Source organism: Aulostomus chinensis, chromosome 18 (genome assembly GCF_037954235.1).
Source record: "Aulostomus chinensis isolate RoL2024-O1b breed Wild chromosome 18, RoL_Achi_v1.0, whole genome shotgun sequence".
Lineage (NCBI taxonomy): Eukaryota > Metazoa > Chordata > Actinopteri > Syngnathiformes > Aulostomidae > Aulostomus > Aulostomus chinensis.
Window position 1 is genome coordinate 19,907,777 of NC_141337.1, and position 14,880 is coordinate 19,922,656.

Here is a 14,880-nt window from a genome sequence, read left to right on the forward strand (position 1 = left end):
AAAAGCAGAACCTTGCACCAATCATGCAACCACTGCTTTGTGTGGAACCCAGCATGCGGGCGGATCATTGTGTTCTCTGATGCTGCTTTCACTTGACTTCCCAGGTCATCGTTCATCTCCCAGACACATGGAGCCCTCCTGCAGTCTGCTACATGATGTCCAAGAGCGTCCAGGGTCAAGCCCCTTTGAAATGCGATGACTGCCTACATGCGTCTAATGTGAACACATTAGCTAGCTGGCTAGCAGAGATAAGGATTTTCAGTCATTGTGCACTGTAGATGTGGCTCACCAACTATTTATGTTGCAGAAGGCAATGTTTTTCATTCCATAGGGAAGGTCTATTAAGGGTTAACTCAGTTTTTCCATATTTTACTTGGCCAGAAGTTTGAATTTGCTGAGGGAGATGAAACCTGTGCTCCCCGTGTGCATGTGGAGGTTGTTTTTAATTCCCCATGATTCAGTCAGCATGAGTTGACCTGGCAGGTGCATGGCATGATCAGTCTTTCAAATGAAGAACGAACACTGGCTCTGTAATGTAGTCTCTCTTTAGTGGTACTCAAGCCATGCTTGTGGCTGACAGGACTGTTGGAGCAGGTAATCAAGGCATCTGTATTTGATGATGAGCAAGCCATTACGACGTGTGATCGTTGGAATAATGCTGCGTTCAGATCAGTGCGTTTCATTACTTATGCTCGGTAAAACATGGCTGAACACAATTAAGTTGTGCTTGTGTTGCTTTTCGAGCTTAAAAACAGTCCTGCTGAGGGAAAATATCACATATTTGAGGGCGAGAGAGAAAGAACGCCACGACCTGAACGAGTAGGTCACCCCTCACCCCTTCCTTTGCAGACCCCAGTGTATAAACCACTTTTTGTAGGAAAATGAGGGTTTTTTTTCACCTCTTTGCACAACATTCCAAAGTAGAGAGATGTGACATGATTACAGGCAGCAAATTCAATGTCTCCCCAAAGTGCTGAAGTGGATATTTCATGTTGATATGGCAGCATCAGCCCTCCAACATCATGTTTGGACTGGACAGACGGGTGACGATCATGAACTTGGGACTGGTGGCTGTTGTCCTCGATGCCGCTGAGGAGAACCAGCCGGAGAGAACCGAAGTCACGGGTTCCCCACGCCTTAGGAACAAGTGAGATCATCTCTAGTTTGTGTGGCCCTCAGGAGCTTCCATCACGCTGATGGCGTGTTGGTCTCCCTGGCCGTTTGCGGGCAGGATTGTGCAAAAGTAGCAGGAGATTAACAACAGTTTAAAAATTCATTTTTATACGTGTAAAACCTCGTTCCTGTGTGTCCATGTCGGGGACGGCAGTTCTCCCATGATACTGCTGTCGTGAAGGGTGCACTAGAACACCCACATCCTTGTGAACACGACTGCTGATGTTGTTGTTGTTGTGTGACAAAGGACCAAAGATACGACCACCAAGTCAACGTCTTTCCTTTGGGTTGATCTACTTACAACTCCGGTGGAACATCCCAACTGATCATGAGAAAGTTGAGGTCAGTTTTCTACTGACAGTTGCAACAGAACATCATAACATTCTTTTCAATATCATGTTGTTTCATCTCCTCATTCATGGTATATGTTCCAGACCAGGGCCAGACAGCGTTCCTGCTGGAGGTTCCATCAAGAGGCACTGGCTCATTCCTCTGCTACTCAGAGCAGCAGCTCTTACTCGCAGTCTATGGAATGTCAGGTAGCCTGTAAACATGTTTGAAAAGCATGATGATTGGAAAAGATGTTCATGTCTGGTCTTTCTGAAATGTGTTAGTTTTTTGCAGGGTCAAATAATCATGCCGACGCTGTGCAAGAGGCCAAGCACCTACCTGGAGCAGCAGCAGTGAGGCTGGCCAGGGAACACATGCCCTCCAGAGGCAGGAGGGGAACTGTGGTCCCTGACCAGTCACAAGGGAAAGACCACTGAGACGGACGATATGCTGTCTCCAGAGCCGAGGAAATCTCAGGAAGTGAACTGGCTTAGAGAGCAGATCTCCTATGACCAGTGACTGTAGAACCGTTTGACTGGGGCAACGTGGTGTTATAGCCAGCGCTGTGTGCCACCAAAGACAATGAGATTGCCAGAGGGTGGAGGAGACCTGCAGGAGGACCTGATGGAGTCTTGTTTGGGCGCACAGTGCAAGCTGCAGCCCAAGGTGAGGGAGATGATTGCGACAGCCCAAAGGATTAGCAGCTGCTGCTGACGAGCATAGCTGCAGGTCAGAGACAGGTGTGTTTGTAGTCCTCACCCTGAACAGGTGATGAGGATGTACCTTCATGTGCTAAGTTCTGATGGATGTACTGACCAATATTCTTAACTCAAACTGAGAGCAGTCACTGTCCAAGCTCAGCGTGGTTCACATCCATGTCAAGTCGAGCATCTCCATGGGAACAAGCCAATGGTGACTCTCAGTTGTTCCCAACCTCCATCAAGTATTTGTAGACTTTTCCTGCTTCTGTCAATGATAAGTAACTTCTTTTTTAATGAGCACACACTTTGGGGGTTCCGTGATCTTCTGGTGTTGCGGGGGGGGGGGGGTGTAAACCAACACCCCTCATGTCTCAAACTCCCTTGGCAAAGGTTGGGTGTCTACCAATGTACAGGCCAGCAAACAAGCATCCAGCCAGTCTCGGCCAGCAGGTGAACACTGCACAGGTGTGCGTGCTCCTGATCCCTGCACTGACATGCAAAACAGGAGCGAGTCCATGTTTGGGGAGGTGTTTTATTTTAAAAACTTGCCTTCAAGTGCATCTCCAACCAGTAACTGACAGTTTCAGTAACTGAGTTTTCAAACTAACTTTGTTGTCATGCCCACATCAGATGAGCAGACAACAGAGATCATTCAAGTCTATACGGGGGGGGGGGGGGGGGGGGGGTTCCGTCGGCGGGATGACGAGGTTGGGGGTTGGTGTGGACCAGCAGTCTGAAGGGGCCACATCAGACTCACATGTTGGTGCTCATCCTGGTCTGGCTGTTGGCTGGGGTCAGTTCACCCTGGCTGCCTTCTCTGGGTGGAGACTGAGGAGGGGAGACAACATGAGCAAGACACAGTCATGAGTCCTAATCCCAACAGTCCTGCCCCCAAGGCCCCTGACCGAAGTGGCTCTTAGTACATCAGACAAGACTTGGTGTCACTCTGGAACCAAGTTTCATGGCCAGGAACCAGTTCTAAGGTTGAGAACCCTGACGTTTACCTTGACGTGGATCTGGTTGCGCAGCACAGCAGCTCTGAGGATCATGGCTTTGGCTCTTCTCTGGAACTCTTTGCCCATGTGTAGCGACTTCTCAAAGGTGGTGCTTCTCTGGTCCACATCCCTCGCATAGAGAATCTGTCATGCATGGGTCAGAGCAGCAGTTGGTGAATGAAAACGACTCCTTCAAACATGTCTCAGGTGTGTGCCTCACCTTGCTGTGGGAGTCGATGCGCGCATTGATGAGCCCCTCCAAGATGAGCTGGGTGAGCTCGTCCTCCAAAGCTGCCACCGTCGTGTTGAAGGCCTGAGCCATCTTCGTCATGTCCGCTGACACATAGGGGCTGAAATACTGAGCACACGTCAGACTACAGATCAACATTTGGGATTCATCCATCAGAATGAGATTAAAAGGTTACGCCACCACTTCACTGTGGATGTGACAAACAGGTCTTCCTGTTATGACTGAGAATCACGCCGTCAGTGCCAGCGCACTCCAGCTTTCTGTTCAAATCAACAGCACAAACATAAAAACTGCTCCAGTGTGTTGACTGATGGTTCATATCAACCCACTGAACCAGCACGACAGGAGGAAAAGGTTCCTCCATATTTTACTCTCAGGTGTGTTTGACCGGGATGTACAAAAATAGACCAACATGAGATTCCAAAGAAATGAAGCAGACGGATCTCCCTGCACCTCCCACAGGTGCAGGACGAGGCAACACTGTGTGTGTGTGTGTGTGTGTGTGCGTGTTACCTGGATGAGGGCTCGGTTGCGGATCTGGCTGTAGAGGGTCTTGACATGCGGAGCAAGGTACATGTCCAGCAGGAGGTTGTCCTAGAGCGACACAGTAAAGGGGATCACATGAAGCTCTTCTGAGTCATTATGGCTGCAGTCTACTGCGGCTGACAGCAAGTTCATTACCTTCATTTCATCCAGCAGCTTCAGACAAGACGCGTACTTGGATTCATAGAACTTGAAGATGATGTCACGGATCTGAGGTTCTAACTCTAAAAATAACTTAAAAGAGCTGCAAACAGAAAAGGAGTCTTACAAATGTGTTCCTTAAAAAGAGGAAGATCCGTCTCCATAGCCCAGCTCATCTCCTACCTGCTGGAGATGACGTTGCGTTGGAGCTCCTGCCTGTCAAACGTGGCCAAAGCACACAAGCCTCCGTACACTGCTACGTTACTGGGTGACAGGAGCTGAGTGAGAAAGCACACACACACGAAGAGTTGTGTCACATCCTGCTGTCATGGCTGAGGCTCATCATCCAGATATAGTTGCTGCTGGTTCAGATTTCAGGGTGTCTGGTTGAGGGAAGTAGGCGCAAGGCGTTGTGGGATCATAATCAAACAAGCGGCTCACTCAAACTTGAGTCCATTAACTGGATGATATTTGTTGTCAAATCAGGTTGTCATTAAAGATGGAGGTTCATCCCCTAACAGGTTAGGGAGAGGACGCCTGCAGCATCTCCAAGGGCGTGAGCAAATGTTCTGTGGGCCGAGGAGGAACTTCCTGGTACTCTCACCCCATTATTCCAGATTACTGTGAAATTATCACCACAGACGTAACTGCCATGTCATCAAGCGGAGCATAGAGGCAAGTGTGCCCACCCCTCGGCCCTCCCGCTAAATGATAGTGTTGTTAGGATGGCGGTGGATCTGTTCTCACCTCTGGACAGTCACAGTGGTCAAAGGAAGCCTGCAGGAAGCACTTCGCAGCTGGTTTGTACTTGCGAGAGGCCAACTCTGCCAGGCCTGAGGCAGGAACACACATGATCAGTTACAACCACTCCACCTTCCAAAAAGGGTTCAGAATATCTTGTTTCATGATCTGCTGCTCTGACAGGAGCAGAGATCAGTCCAGAAACATCAAGATGTGATGTCCTCTTACCTGCAGCGCACTTTAATTTGGTGAGGACTGCTTGATTTTGACTGTCTCGCTCTCCTCTTTGCTGCAAGGTTCAGAAACAGCATCAGTCCAGGAGCAAGTACAACAACATTACGCCATATTCAGACCCGGTTTTTAAATCAGTCCTAAGCGATCCAATCGCAGGTGGTCAGCTCCCCCTACAGGTGTGAACGCACTCAAAGCATCCTGAGATCCAATGACTGAAAGCACACCCAGAAGCGGTCACGTCCTCTCAGTATTGTGATCCGACATGTCCTGCATCTGCACCCTTGATATCAAAACCGTTAGTGGCAAACTGAGTGGAGCAGCACCAAGTACTCCTTTCATCTCTGAATGACTGCAGCTGCTCACATGTTCCAAATAAATACAAACTCTCGCAGGTACATGTGGTGGAGGTGCTGATGGCCTGCAGCAGCAGTGGAGAAGTGAGATCTGACACGGGACACATTTCGAACTGAAAACACTCGAACAAGCAGGACGGAGCTGAGTACCAGCGGGGACCCGGGCCTACGAGGACACGCATGCACCTTCACACTGTGCAGTCCTGCTGCAGCTTCTGCAGCATTTTCCAGCACTACAGCAGCTTCAGCCAGTGTGCTCAGCTGCTGATGCAGTTTACAGAAGAGCTGAAGGACTGTTAAACATCACAGCACCAACGGGATGCAGGCGTCTCTGTCACTAGCTCAGCAGTCAGATCATTGCACTCTGTAGACGTGGTCATGGACTCAGCTGAGACCAGAAGCCAGGGGACTAAAAAGCCCGGCACCAGTCGCTGGCTGAGACTGCTTCACTTGGTGAGGTCATAAACAAGTATTCTACAATACTCTTAACTCCTGAAGGACTTCATATTGGCAGCGGGGAAATTTGGTAAAGATGGCAGGAGCAAAAGAAAACAAGCATTTCACATGATCAAGATGCAGAGCTGCGCTGCAGAACCATCTGTGGTCTTTTTGTTGACTGAAGTGAATTTCAAGCCAAAGGTGCAGAGAACAGCAGCAGGTGAAGCATGAGACAACGATGGTGGGTTGGGGGCTCACCTCCGCTATCTCAGGTGTGGATTCTGCTTTGTTGACGTAGCTCAGCACATGGGACCAGTTCTGAAGGTAAACGCTAACCTGCGGGACACACAGGACCATTCATTCCAACCCTTGAGGTGGCTGCTCAGCTCAAAACCCACAGTGTGAAGATGAGCAGGCGGACTCATGCTGATAGATCAGCTGAGCCGCGGAGCAAAAGCTGTTGTTAGAGGGCCACTGCCAGACAGGATGTTGTGGGTCATCGTGCTCTACCTTGATGACGTTCAGACACATGTTGATGACGTGTTTGGCACTGGTGCAGTAGTCCCTGGCTCTGGAGTAGCACTTAAGGGCATTACTGAGGTCACCACAGTCCAGGTAATGGTCCCCCAGGTCATCGTGGCCTCTCCTGCATACAGAGCACAGAGGAAAACCACAGAAGGACTAGTGATCCACCAGCTCCATGCAACTGCAACCAACCCAGGGGCTTGTCCTAGGAAGCAAGTTAGGGGCTAGTAGGTCACTTCAGGGTCAACCCACAAGGTGAATGACTATGTCCCCAACATCAGAACATGTCCAAGCTGTGGTATTTCCAGACCAGCACCTCTATGGACCGAAGCGGTGATTTTTATTTGCAAGCTAGCAGAACGTAGCTATGTGGCTAGAGAAAGTCACGCTCTGACCGACTGTCTGTCTGCGCCGCAGCTGAAGGAGTCCATCATTAAGGCCAGCAGTCACAGGAGCTCTGGATCATGAATCGACATTCCTCACAATTGTAAGGGGATACAGTTTCTTCCTCTTGGCTGAACGCGCTTTCACACTGACCACAAGCCGCTAATTTGCCTGTCTTTTTTGCGGCTCGGTTCCAGGTTTCAGACAGAGTGCGGCAAATTGGGGGTCCATTGTGGCCCGGCAATATTTCTCCTCGGACGGTTCTCTTATTGCTGCTTCCACTGCTATGAGAATCCAAGCCATCAATCTGCCGGCTCAGTGTGAGGTGGGGGAGGTGTCGATGATGACAGAAACTAGTTAACGTAACGCTCGCCAGTTCTCCCGCATCACACACCTCAGAAAATGTCAACATGCTGCTGGCAGCCGGAGCGGCAAACAGCTGTTTTGTACGTCGCGCTGCACGTCACGTCACGTTTACGCCCACACAAGCGGCTGCTTTTTTGGGAAGAGGAATATTACGCCTCTCTGCCGTCTAAAAAGGGCTTAAAACATGTAGCTCTCTTCCTCTCCATGTAGGGGATTGGTCACTCGTGCTGGCTCCGCCCCTCTCACGTGAACACACACACATACAGGTGGTAAATGTTAGCTTGAGTCAGAGAGATGATAACACAGTGGTATTGACACTGATCTCTCACTGTGAGTTTCCCAGCTTTGCTAAAACATACAGACTGAATTAAGGCCTGATGCTCTGATCCTGCTTGGTGGTACAGGTCCCTGGTGATGTAGCCGCAGCTCCACCAGCTCTGTGCCAAACCACAGAGAGCTAATGACCAGCAACCACCTGTTCCACATCCAATACTGTTTTACATGTGAAATATTCATCACCATGACACAACCACTCAGAGATGCTCTGCAGTCAAACCTGATGCTCTCTTTGATGGAGTTGCCCTTGTAGTTCTTCAGGTCTGTGTCCAGTTTCTCCAGTTTGAGCAGAGCCTTCTTCCTGGTGGACTCGGCCCAGGCTGAGTCAAGAGGTGGAGGGGCCACCCCGCCTTCGGGTACCGTGTCTGGCACACCCTGCACTTCCCTGCGCACAATGTTCAGTCAATGGTGACATGCAAGTCGTGTTTTACTCCAGCAGCTCAGATGCTGGGTGTCATGACACTTAGTCTTGGTTTGGGTGAAGAACCCCCCCCCCCAAAAGACACAAAGCATTAATGATTTTCTCGTCTAATTAAGATCATTTAAGATGGCTGCACTTGTGTACCGCGTGGCCTCTGTGAGTTTGCGGTGGATCTCCTCGTAAGTGTCGACGTTGAAGGTTCTCTGGACGAAGGTGAGGGCCATCTTCAAGGCTTCGACCCTCAGCTGGGGACAGTGCTCAGCGATGAACTGAAGCCTCTCGATGCGCATCAGTCCACTGTAGCTGGTTGCGTACTGCTCCAAGTCCTCCATATAAGGAAGGAGAGGGAACCAATTAGAAAAATGCTCCTTCAAAATGACTGAAGCACAGACAGCCCAACACTTCACGACGGTCTGTGCGATTTGAACTCTGCTTGCTTTTATTTACTGTGCTGATATTCAGCATCATCCATCCGTCCATCCATTTTCTATACCACCTATCTGTTAAGGGTTGGGGGGTGGAGCCTATCACAGCTGACACTGGGCGAGAGGCGGGGTTCACCCCGGATGGGTGGTATTCAGATTTATTGTTGAACTGTTCAAAGTTTGCCAGAATTACGGTGACTGCAGCTCTAGGATGGATCACATATAGGTTCTGTCCTGTTCACAGTACGAGAGAGTTCTGTACAGAGTAGAACCCAGACAGCACTGCAGTACTTAATATGTTCCGTTTTCCTCATTCGAGTCAATCATGCTAAACCGTGATCTCTACCATGTCAAAACGACGTGAAAAAGCAACTGTGGCTCCCTGAGCTCGACAGACAGTCGAAGCCCAGAGGCCTTCCACTGACTGACGGAACCGTTCTGCGGTGCGCAGAGCCAGCAGAAGGTGCAAAGGTGTGTTTGAAGCCTGATCAGCTCAGTACCAGTGTTGGGTTCTCCACTATGTAGTTGGTGTCTGGGGCGTTCTGCTGGTCCTCCTGGGGGTCTGCGTCAATCTGCATGGGCTCCACGGACCCCTGGGGGGAAATTCACCACATACATGGATCAACTACTATCACAGCCATTACAACCACAACGTGACCTTGAAAACCTGAGCCCGAGCTCGCCCAGGGTCCCCCCCCCCCCCCAACAGCAGACGTCCCCGAGAACATTGTGGAACCGTGTTTTCAGTTCCAGGTTCGGTTGCTGTGAGGTGGCCTAAGCTACTAGATGAAGGACGTGATGCTCCGGGACGCGCTGGACGTTCCTGGCGCTGACAGGACGCCAACTCCGGTAAGTGTGAGATGAGATCCGACACCACACATCAACACTCCGCGCTGCCTGCGGCGGCGCTGACGCGAACGCTCGCTGCGTAGCTAACTGACAACAACAGGAAGTTAGCTTGCTGCTAATTGGCGTTAGCTCCAGGCTACAAACACGAACGTTGTTCCTCTATGAATGTTCGTGTGAGGCTGTTTGTAAAGACTCGTTACATTTCAGCTTCCTTCTTCAACTGTTAACATTTCCATGTTTCCCACATTTTGTATTGTAAACTGTTTTCTTGTCTGTAACAACATCTACTGCCCGTCTGTCCGTCCTGGGTGAGGGATCCCTCCTCTGTTGCTCACCCTGAGGTTTCTCAGATTTTTCCCTGTTAAAAGGGTTTTCTATGGAGTTTTTCCTCAGTCGATGTGAGGGTCTAAGGGCAGAGGATGTTGTTATGATGAAACGGGCTCTACAAATAAAATTGCCTTGCCATTTGAAACGCCAGCATAAGAACCGGAGCGCGCAACTCGCGCCGCTGTAGCTTAGCCAGGCTAACGCCATCATTGAGGACTGTCGGCTAACGCTGCTAGCCCAAGGAGGCCATCACTCAGCTCGCGAGCCTTCTGCTTCAGCCCAGGTGTGGAGAGTCGCACCTGCGCCGTGTCAGACCAGCGTAACGTCCTCCCGATCCGTCTGAAGAGACCCTTGTGCTCGACACGATCCACCGCAACGGGAGCTCCAGCGCGGAGGCTCGCCTCCTGTTAGCAAACCTCCTTCTCCTCCTCGCACGCTCGAGCCTTCCTCGAAATTAGTGCGAAACACCGAATGAGCTGTTGGAGCGATTATACACAGCGGCGGAGACTCACCTGGAAGTTGAAGACTTGCACGGGTAAAGGCATCCTGGTCGCTCCGAGAGCAGCTGGGTCGCGGTAGGAAGCTCCGACACCGGCTGGTGCAGTGCGGTCCCTCATCAACCGAGTCACCGCAGCGGTAATCCCGCTAAACCTCGCGAGACGACGCACGGCTTCTTCTTCTTATTCTTCTTCTTCTTTTCTGGGATTGACCTCCAGTTTATTGGCGCATACCGCCATCGTCCCCCGGGCTCAGACCCGGACCTGAGCTTCTACTCCTCATCGATGAGACAGACAGCCAGGAATCAGAGGGATTAACTCTCATCGGACCGGCCTGGCCACAAACTTCCTCCCTGCTGACAGAGGTGCTGGAGGAGATGCGGGGGTGAAGGAACCAGAGGTGCCACTAGGGGCTGTGACCTTGTAACTGAGAGAGGTTCCAGGTGCTACACCTGGAACCTCAGTCCAGAACCAGTTGAGATAGGAGGAACTCTGAGAACAGAGCTGAGGACGACAAGGACTCACAAACCAGACCCAGTCCGTGACACGTTCAACAGCTTCTTCATTGAAGCTTTTATTTATTTATCTTGTTTTGCAATAAATCAGCTCTTTTTTCATGAGTCAAATCTCTGATAATGGTTGCGTCTGGACTGCCAAGTAGCAACCTACGTCCTCCTGCCTCAACCTAAACACAGCAGTACCATTCAGACACCCTAGAAGATTGGTGGTGAAGCACGACCTCTGCTGGCAGAGCACAGATACCGCAATTAGGTAGACAGCACCAACGAAAGCCCCACCTGCTGGCCTGACTGTCGTACTGCACTCCACTCTGAACGCAGCTTTCACTCATTCTCTATTATTAAGCACATTAACGCACCTTTAGTCATCAACAATGACTATAAATGTTGGTGCTGCATAAGAATGGGAGACTGTTGGTGGCACAAACTTGGCTTGCGCGTCCACAAGTTTTTAGGGGACGAAGAAGAAGTCAGCGGTGCATTGTGGGCCATAGGTTGCTGCATAGGATGCACCTGAACCGACCAACAATGTGGGCGTGTTTAGGCTGGAATTTAGGTTGAGAAGTAGGTTGCTACTCGCGCCAGTTGTGGTTTGGGACAGCCTACGACCTGCTCTGAGACCTAAGATCAGACCTGCTTGGCTATTTGGACGCAGCCAATGTCCTGAATCAGTCACATGACTTGAATGATGCTGATGGACCCTCCTCTATTTCTCCTTCCTCTTCCTGCTTCCTCTTCCTCCAGGTGGCATCTGACTCAGCGCCACAGCGGCTTCAGTACGCTACAACCATTTCAGACATTGTGCCTGCAGGCTTGCTCGCTTCCGTCTGGTGGAAACAGACATTAGTTTGGTCATGTGATCTTTGAGGGGACTAGGGAGTAAGCTGTACTACCAAAGTCTTTGAGAATAATTAAAATGGAATAAAAGATAAACATGGAACTCAGCCGAAGGTGGGGTGGGGTTGTGGGCGGGTAGTGTAACCATAGCAACAGAGCTAAGAAAGTTGGTTCTTTAGGCTAAGAGATAAAGTGCTCCTTGGAGGAAACAAACGGCTGAGTGAAGCTCTCGGTCAAAGGAGGGCTGGAACACGAGGGGTTAAAGCCGTCCCTGTGCTCTATCCGCTGGGTGCTGACCAGGCGTTCCGCTGACCCGGAAAACTGCACGTCACAGCACGCAAGCCTCATGATCACAGCTATAAATAGCAAAGACGCTGTCGCTGCTACTTCGCCGCACTCATCCAGCGCCGCGCCGCCAGAGCTCCTCACGCCGGCGCCGCCAGGCCCTACACTGATTAACCATTGATTACACTGGTCAACACCAAATTTATTGGTGAGGTTCTTTTTAGCAGATTCAGGATCATTCTGAGGTGCTGAATCCAAAAATCACGTTGGTTTTGCTCAATCAGGTCGGCTTTCTGAACCAAGCTACATATTTGTTTTTGGACGTTTTTGTTTACATGTACGGGTATTTTCACATCATATGATGCAAAATTCTTTTATATTTCTTGCAATAAACAAATTCTAAGGATTTTGCATGTGCCAACTTATGACTTTTTGACATCACAAGTGAATGAAATGGCTTCGACTAGACCATCTTGCAAAAATAAGCCTGACGTGTTCTGGTCCACGTGCAGGGAACACAGCATTGTTCTAACAGGAACCTCGTCACCAGTTCCTTAAAGCGTGCTGACCATGCTTACCTTGGTACTACACTCGCTGACCAGGATAAAGCTTGGGCGCCACACATGGGATGCATGTCATGCACCGAGTACCTGCATCAGTGGACCAAAGGCAAGACGAGTTGTCTGGAGTTTGGAATTCCCTGCTACACAACAGCAGCCCCTTGCTCACGCGACGACACTGAAGGACACGTATGAAGCGGTCACGTATGTGATGGAGAAGATTTGTTATGACCTGCATGAGTGGCTCATTTGTGGTGACCTGAAGAAGGTGAATTCACCAAGTACTCAGGCTTTGTGTGCATGTGGGACAGCAGGACTCTGCTCATCGTTACACAAAGAAGGACCGGCCTGTGCAGGAGGAGCTGGAGAACAGGGAACGTCATCAGCAGTCCTGTGGTACACAGAGATGAGATACACATCAAGCTGAGCTGACCAAGGCTCCAGACGAGGACGCAGGCCGCTTCACTTACTTGTGCTATCATCCATCCATCATCATCCACCCATCCATCCATCATCATCCACCCATCCATCCATCATCATCCACCCATCCATCATCATCCATCCATCAATCATCCATCCATCCATCATCATCCATCCATCAATCATCATCCATCCATCAATCATCCATCATCATCCATCCATCAATCATCCATCATCATCCATCCATCAATCATCCATCATCATCCACCCATTCATCCATCATCCATCCATCATCATCCATCATCTATCCATCATCATCCATCCATCATCATCCATCCATCAATCATCATCCATCCATCAATCATCATCCATCCATCAATCATCCATCATCATCCATCCATCAATCATCCATCATCATCCACCCATTCATCCATCCATCCATCATCATCCATCCATCATCCATCCATCATCATCCATCCATCATCATCCATCCATCATCATCCATCCATCAATCATCATCCATCCATCAATCATCCATCATCATCCATCCATCAATCATCCATCATCATCCACCCATTCATCCATCATCCATCCATCAATCATCCATCATCATCCATCCATCCATCATCATCCATCCATCAATCATCCATCATCATCCACCCATTCATCCATCCATCAATCATCCATCATCATCATCCATCCATCAATCATCCATCATCATCCACCCATTCATCCATCATCATCCATCCATCATCATCCATTCATCCATCATCCATCCATCATCATCCATCCATCAATCATCCATCATCATCCTTCCATCAATCATCCTTCCATCCATCATCCATCCATCCATCCATCTATCATCTATCCATCATCATCCATCCATCCATCATCATCCACCCATCCATCATCATCATCCATCCATCAATCATCCATCATCATCCTTCCATCCATCATCCATCCATCAATCATCCATCCATCCATCCATCCATCATCCATCCATCCATCCATCATCTATCCATCATCATCCATCCATCCATCTATCCATCATCATCCATCCATCATCATCCATCCATCAATCATCCATCCATCCATCCATCATCTATCCATCATCATCCATCCATCAATCATCCATCATCATCCTTCCATCCATCATCCATCCATCCATCAATCATCCATCCATCCATCCATCATCCATCCATCTATCCATCTATCATCTATCCATCATCATCCATCCATCCACCCATCTATCCACCATCATCCATCCATCCATCATCATCCATCCATCAATCATCATCCATCCATCAATCATCCATCATCATCCATCCATCAATCATCCATCATCATCCATCATCATCCACCCATTCATCCATCATCATCCATCAATCATCATCCATCCATCATCATCCATCCATCAATCATCATCCATCCATCAATCATCATCCATCCATCAATCATCCATCATCATCCATCCATCAATCATCCATCATCATCCACCCATTCATCCATCCATCCATCATCATCCATCCATCATCCATCCATCATCATCCATCCATCATCATCCATCCATCAATCATCATCATCCATCCATCAATCATCCATCATCATCCACCCATTCATCCATCATCCATCCATCAATCATCCATCATCATCCATCCATCCATCATCATCCATCCATCAATCATCCATCATCATCCACCCATTCATCCATCATCCATCCATCAATCATCCATCATCATCATCCATCCATCAATCATCCATCATCATCCACCCATTCATCCATCATCCATCATCATCCATCCATCAATCATCCATCATCATCCATCCATCATCATCCTTCCATCAATCATCCATCCATCCATCATCCATCCATCCATCCATCTATCATCTATCCATCATCATCCATCCATCCATCATCATCCATCCATCAATCATCCATCATCATCCTTCCATCCATCATCCATCCATCAATCATCCATCCATCCATCCATCATCCATCCATCCATCCATCATCTATCCATCATCATCCATCCATCCATCTATCCATCATCATCCATCCATCATCATCCATCCATCAATCATCCATCATCATCCTTCCATCCATCATCATCCATCCATCAATCATCCATCATCATCCTTCCATCCATCATCCATCCATCCATCCATCATCTATCCATCATCATCCATCCATCAATCATCCATCATCATCCTTCCATCCATCATCCATCCAT

The 14,880-nt window shown here is 49.1% G+C and overlaps 1 protein-coding gene across 2 annotated transcripts; it reads right to left on the bottom strand.

Annotated features, from left to right (window-relative positions):
* Positions 1-2,707: 2,707 nt before the first annotated feature.
* gps1 (G protein pathway suppressor 1) lies at positions 2,708-10,396 on the bottom strand. Of its 2 annotated transcripts, none has more exons than XM_086186139.1 (14): positions 10,045-10,396; positions 8,857-8,949; positions 8,076-8,257; positions 7,731-7,895; positions 6,410-6,545; positions 6,158-6,235; positions 5,103-5,163; positions 4,881-4,966; positions 4,317-4,411; positions 4,131-4,236; positions 3,963-4,043; positions 3,420-3,557; positions 3,209-3,343; positions 2,708-3,032 (listed from the first exon to the last, which is right to left on the bottom strand). In XM_086186139.1, the coding sequence occupies exons 1-14, from the start codon at positions 10,147-10,149 to the stop codon at positions 2,958-2,960; spliced, it is 1,536 nt and encodes a 511-aa protein (XP_086042265.1). In that variant the 5' UTR covers positions 10,150-10,396; the 3' UTR covers positions 2,708-2,957. The 2 variants fall into 2 exon arrangements, with proteins under 2 accessions (XP_086042265.1, XP_086042266.1); XM_086186140.1 differs by lacking the exon at positions 10,045-10,396 and adding an exon at positions 9,832-9,982.
* Between the last annotated feature and the right edge of the window lie 4,484 nt (positions 10,397-14,880).

Coding starts and splice junctions, on each gene's coding strand:
- gps1 (XM_086186139.1), bottom strand. CDS start 10,149: ATGAGGGACCGCACTGCACCAGCCGGTGTCGGAGCTTCCTACCGCGAC. Junction 4,237..4,316: donor CGCAACGTCATCTCCAGCAG/GTAGGAGATGAG, acceptor TTCTGTTTGCAG/CTCTTTTAAGTTATTTTTAG. Junction 3,344..3,419: donor GCATCGACTCCCACAGCAAG/GTGAGGCACACA, acceptor CATGCATGACAG/ATTCTCTATGCGAGGGATGT.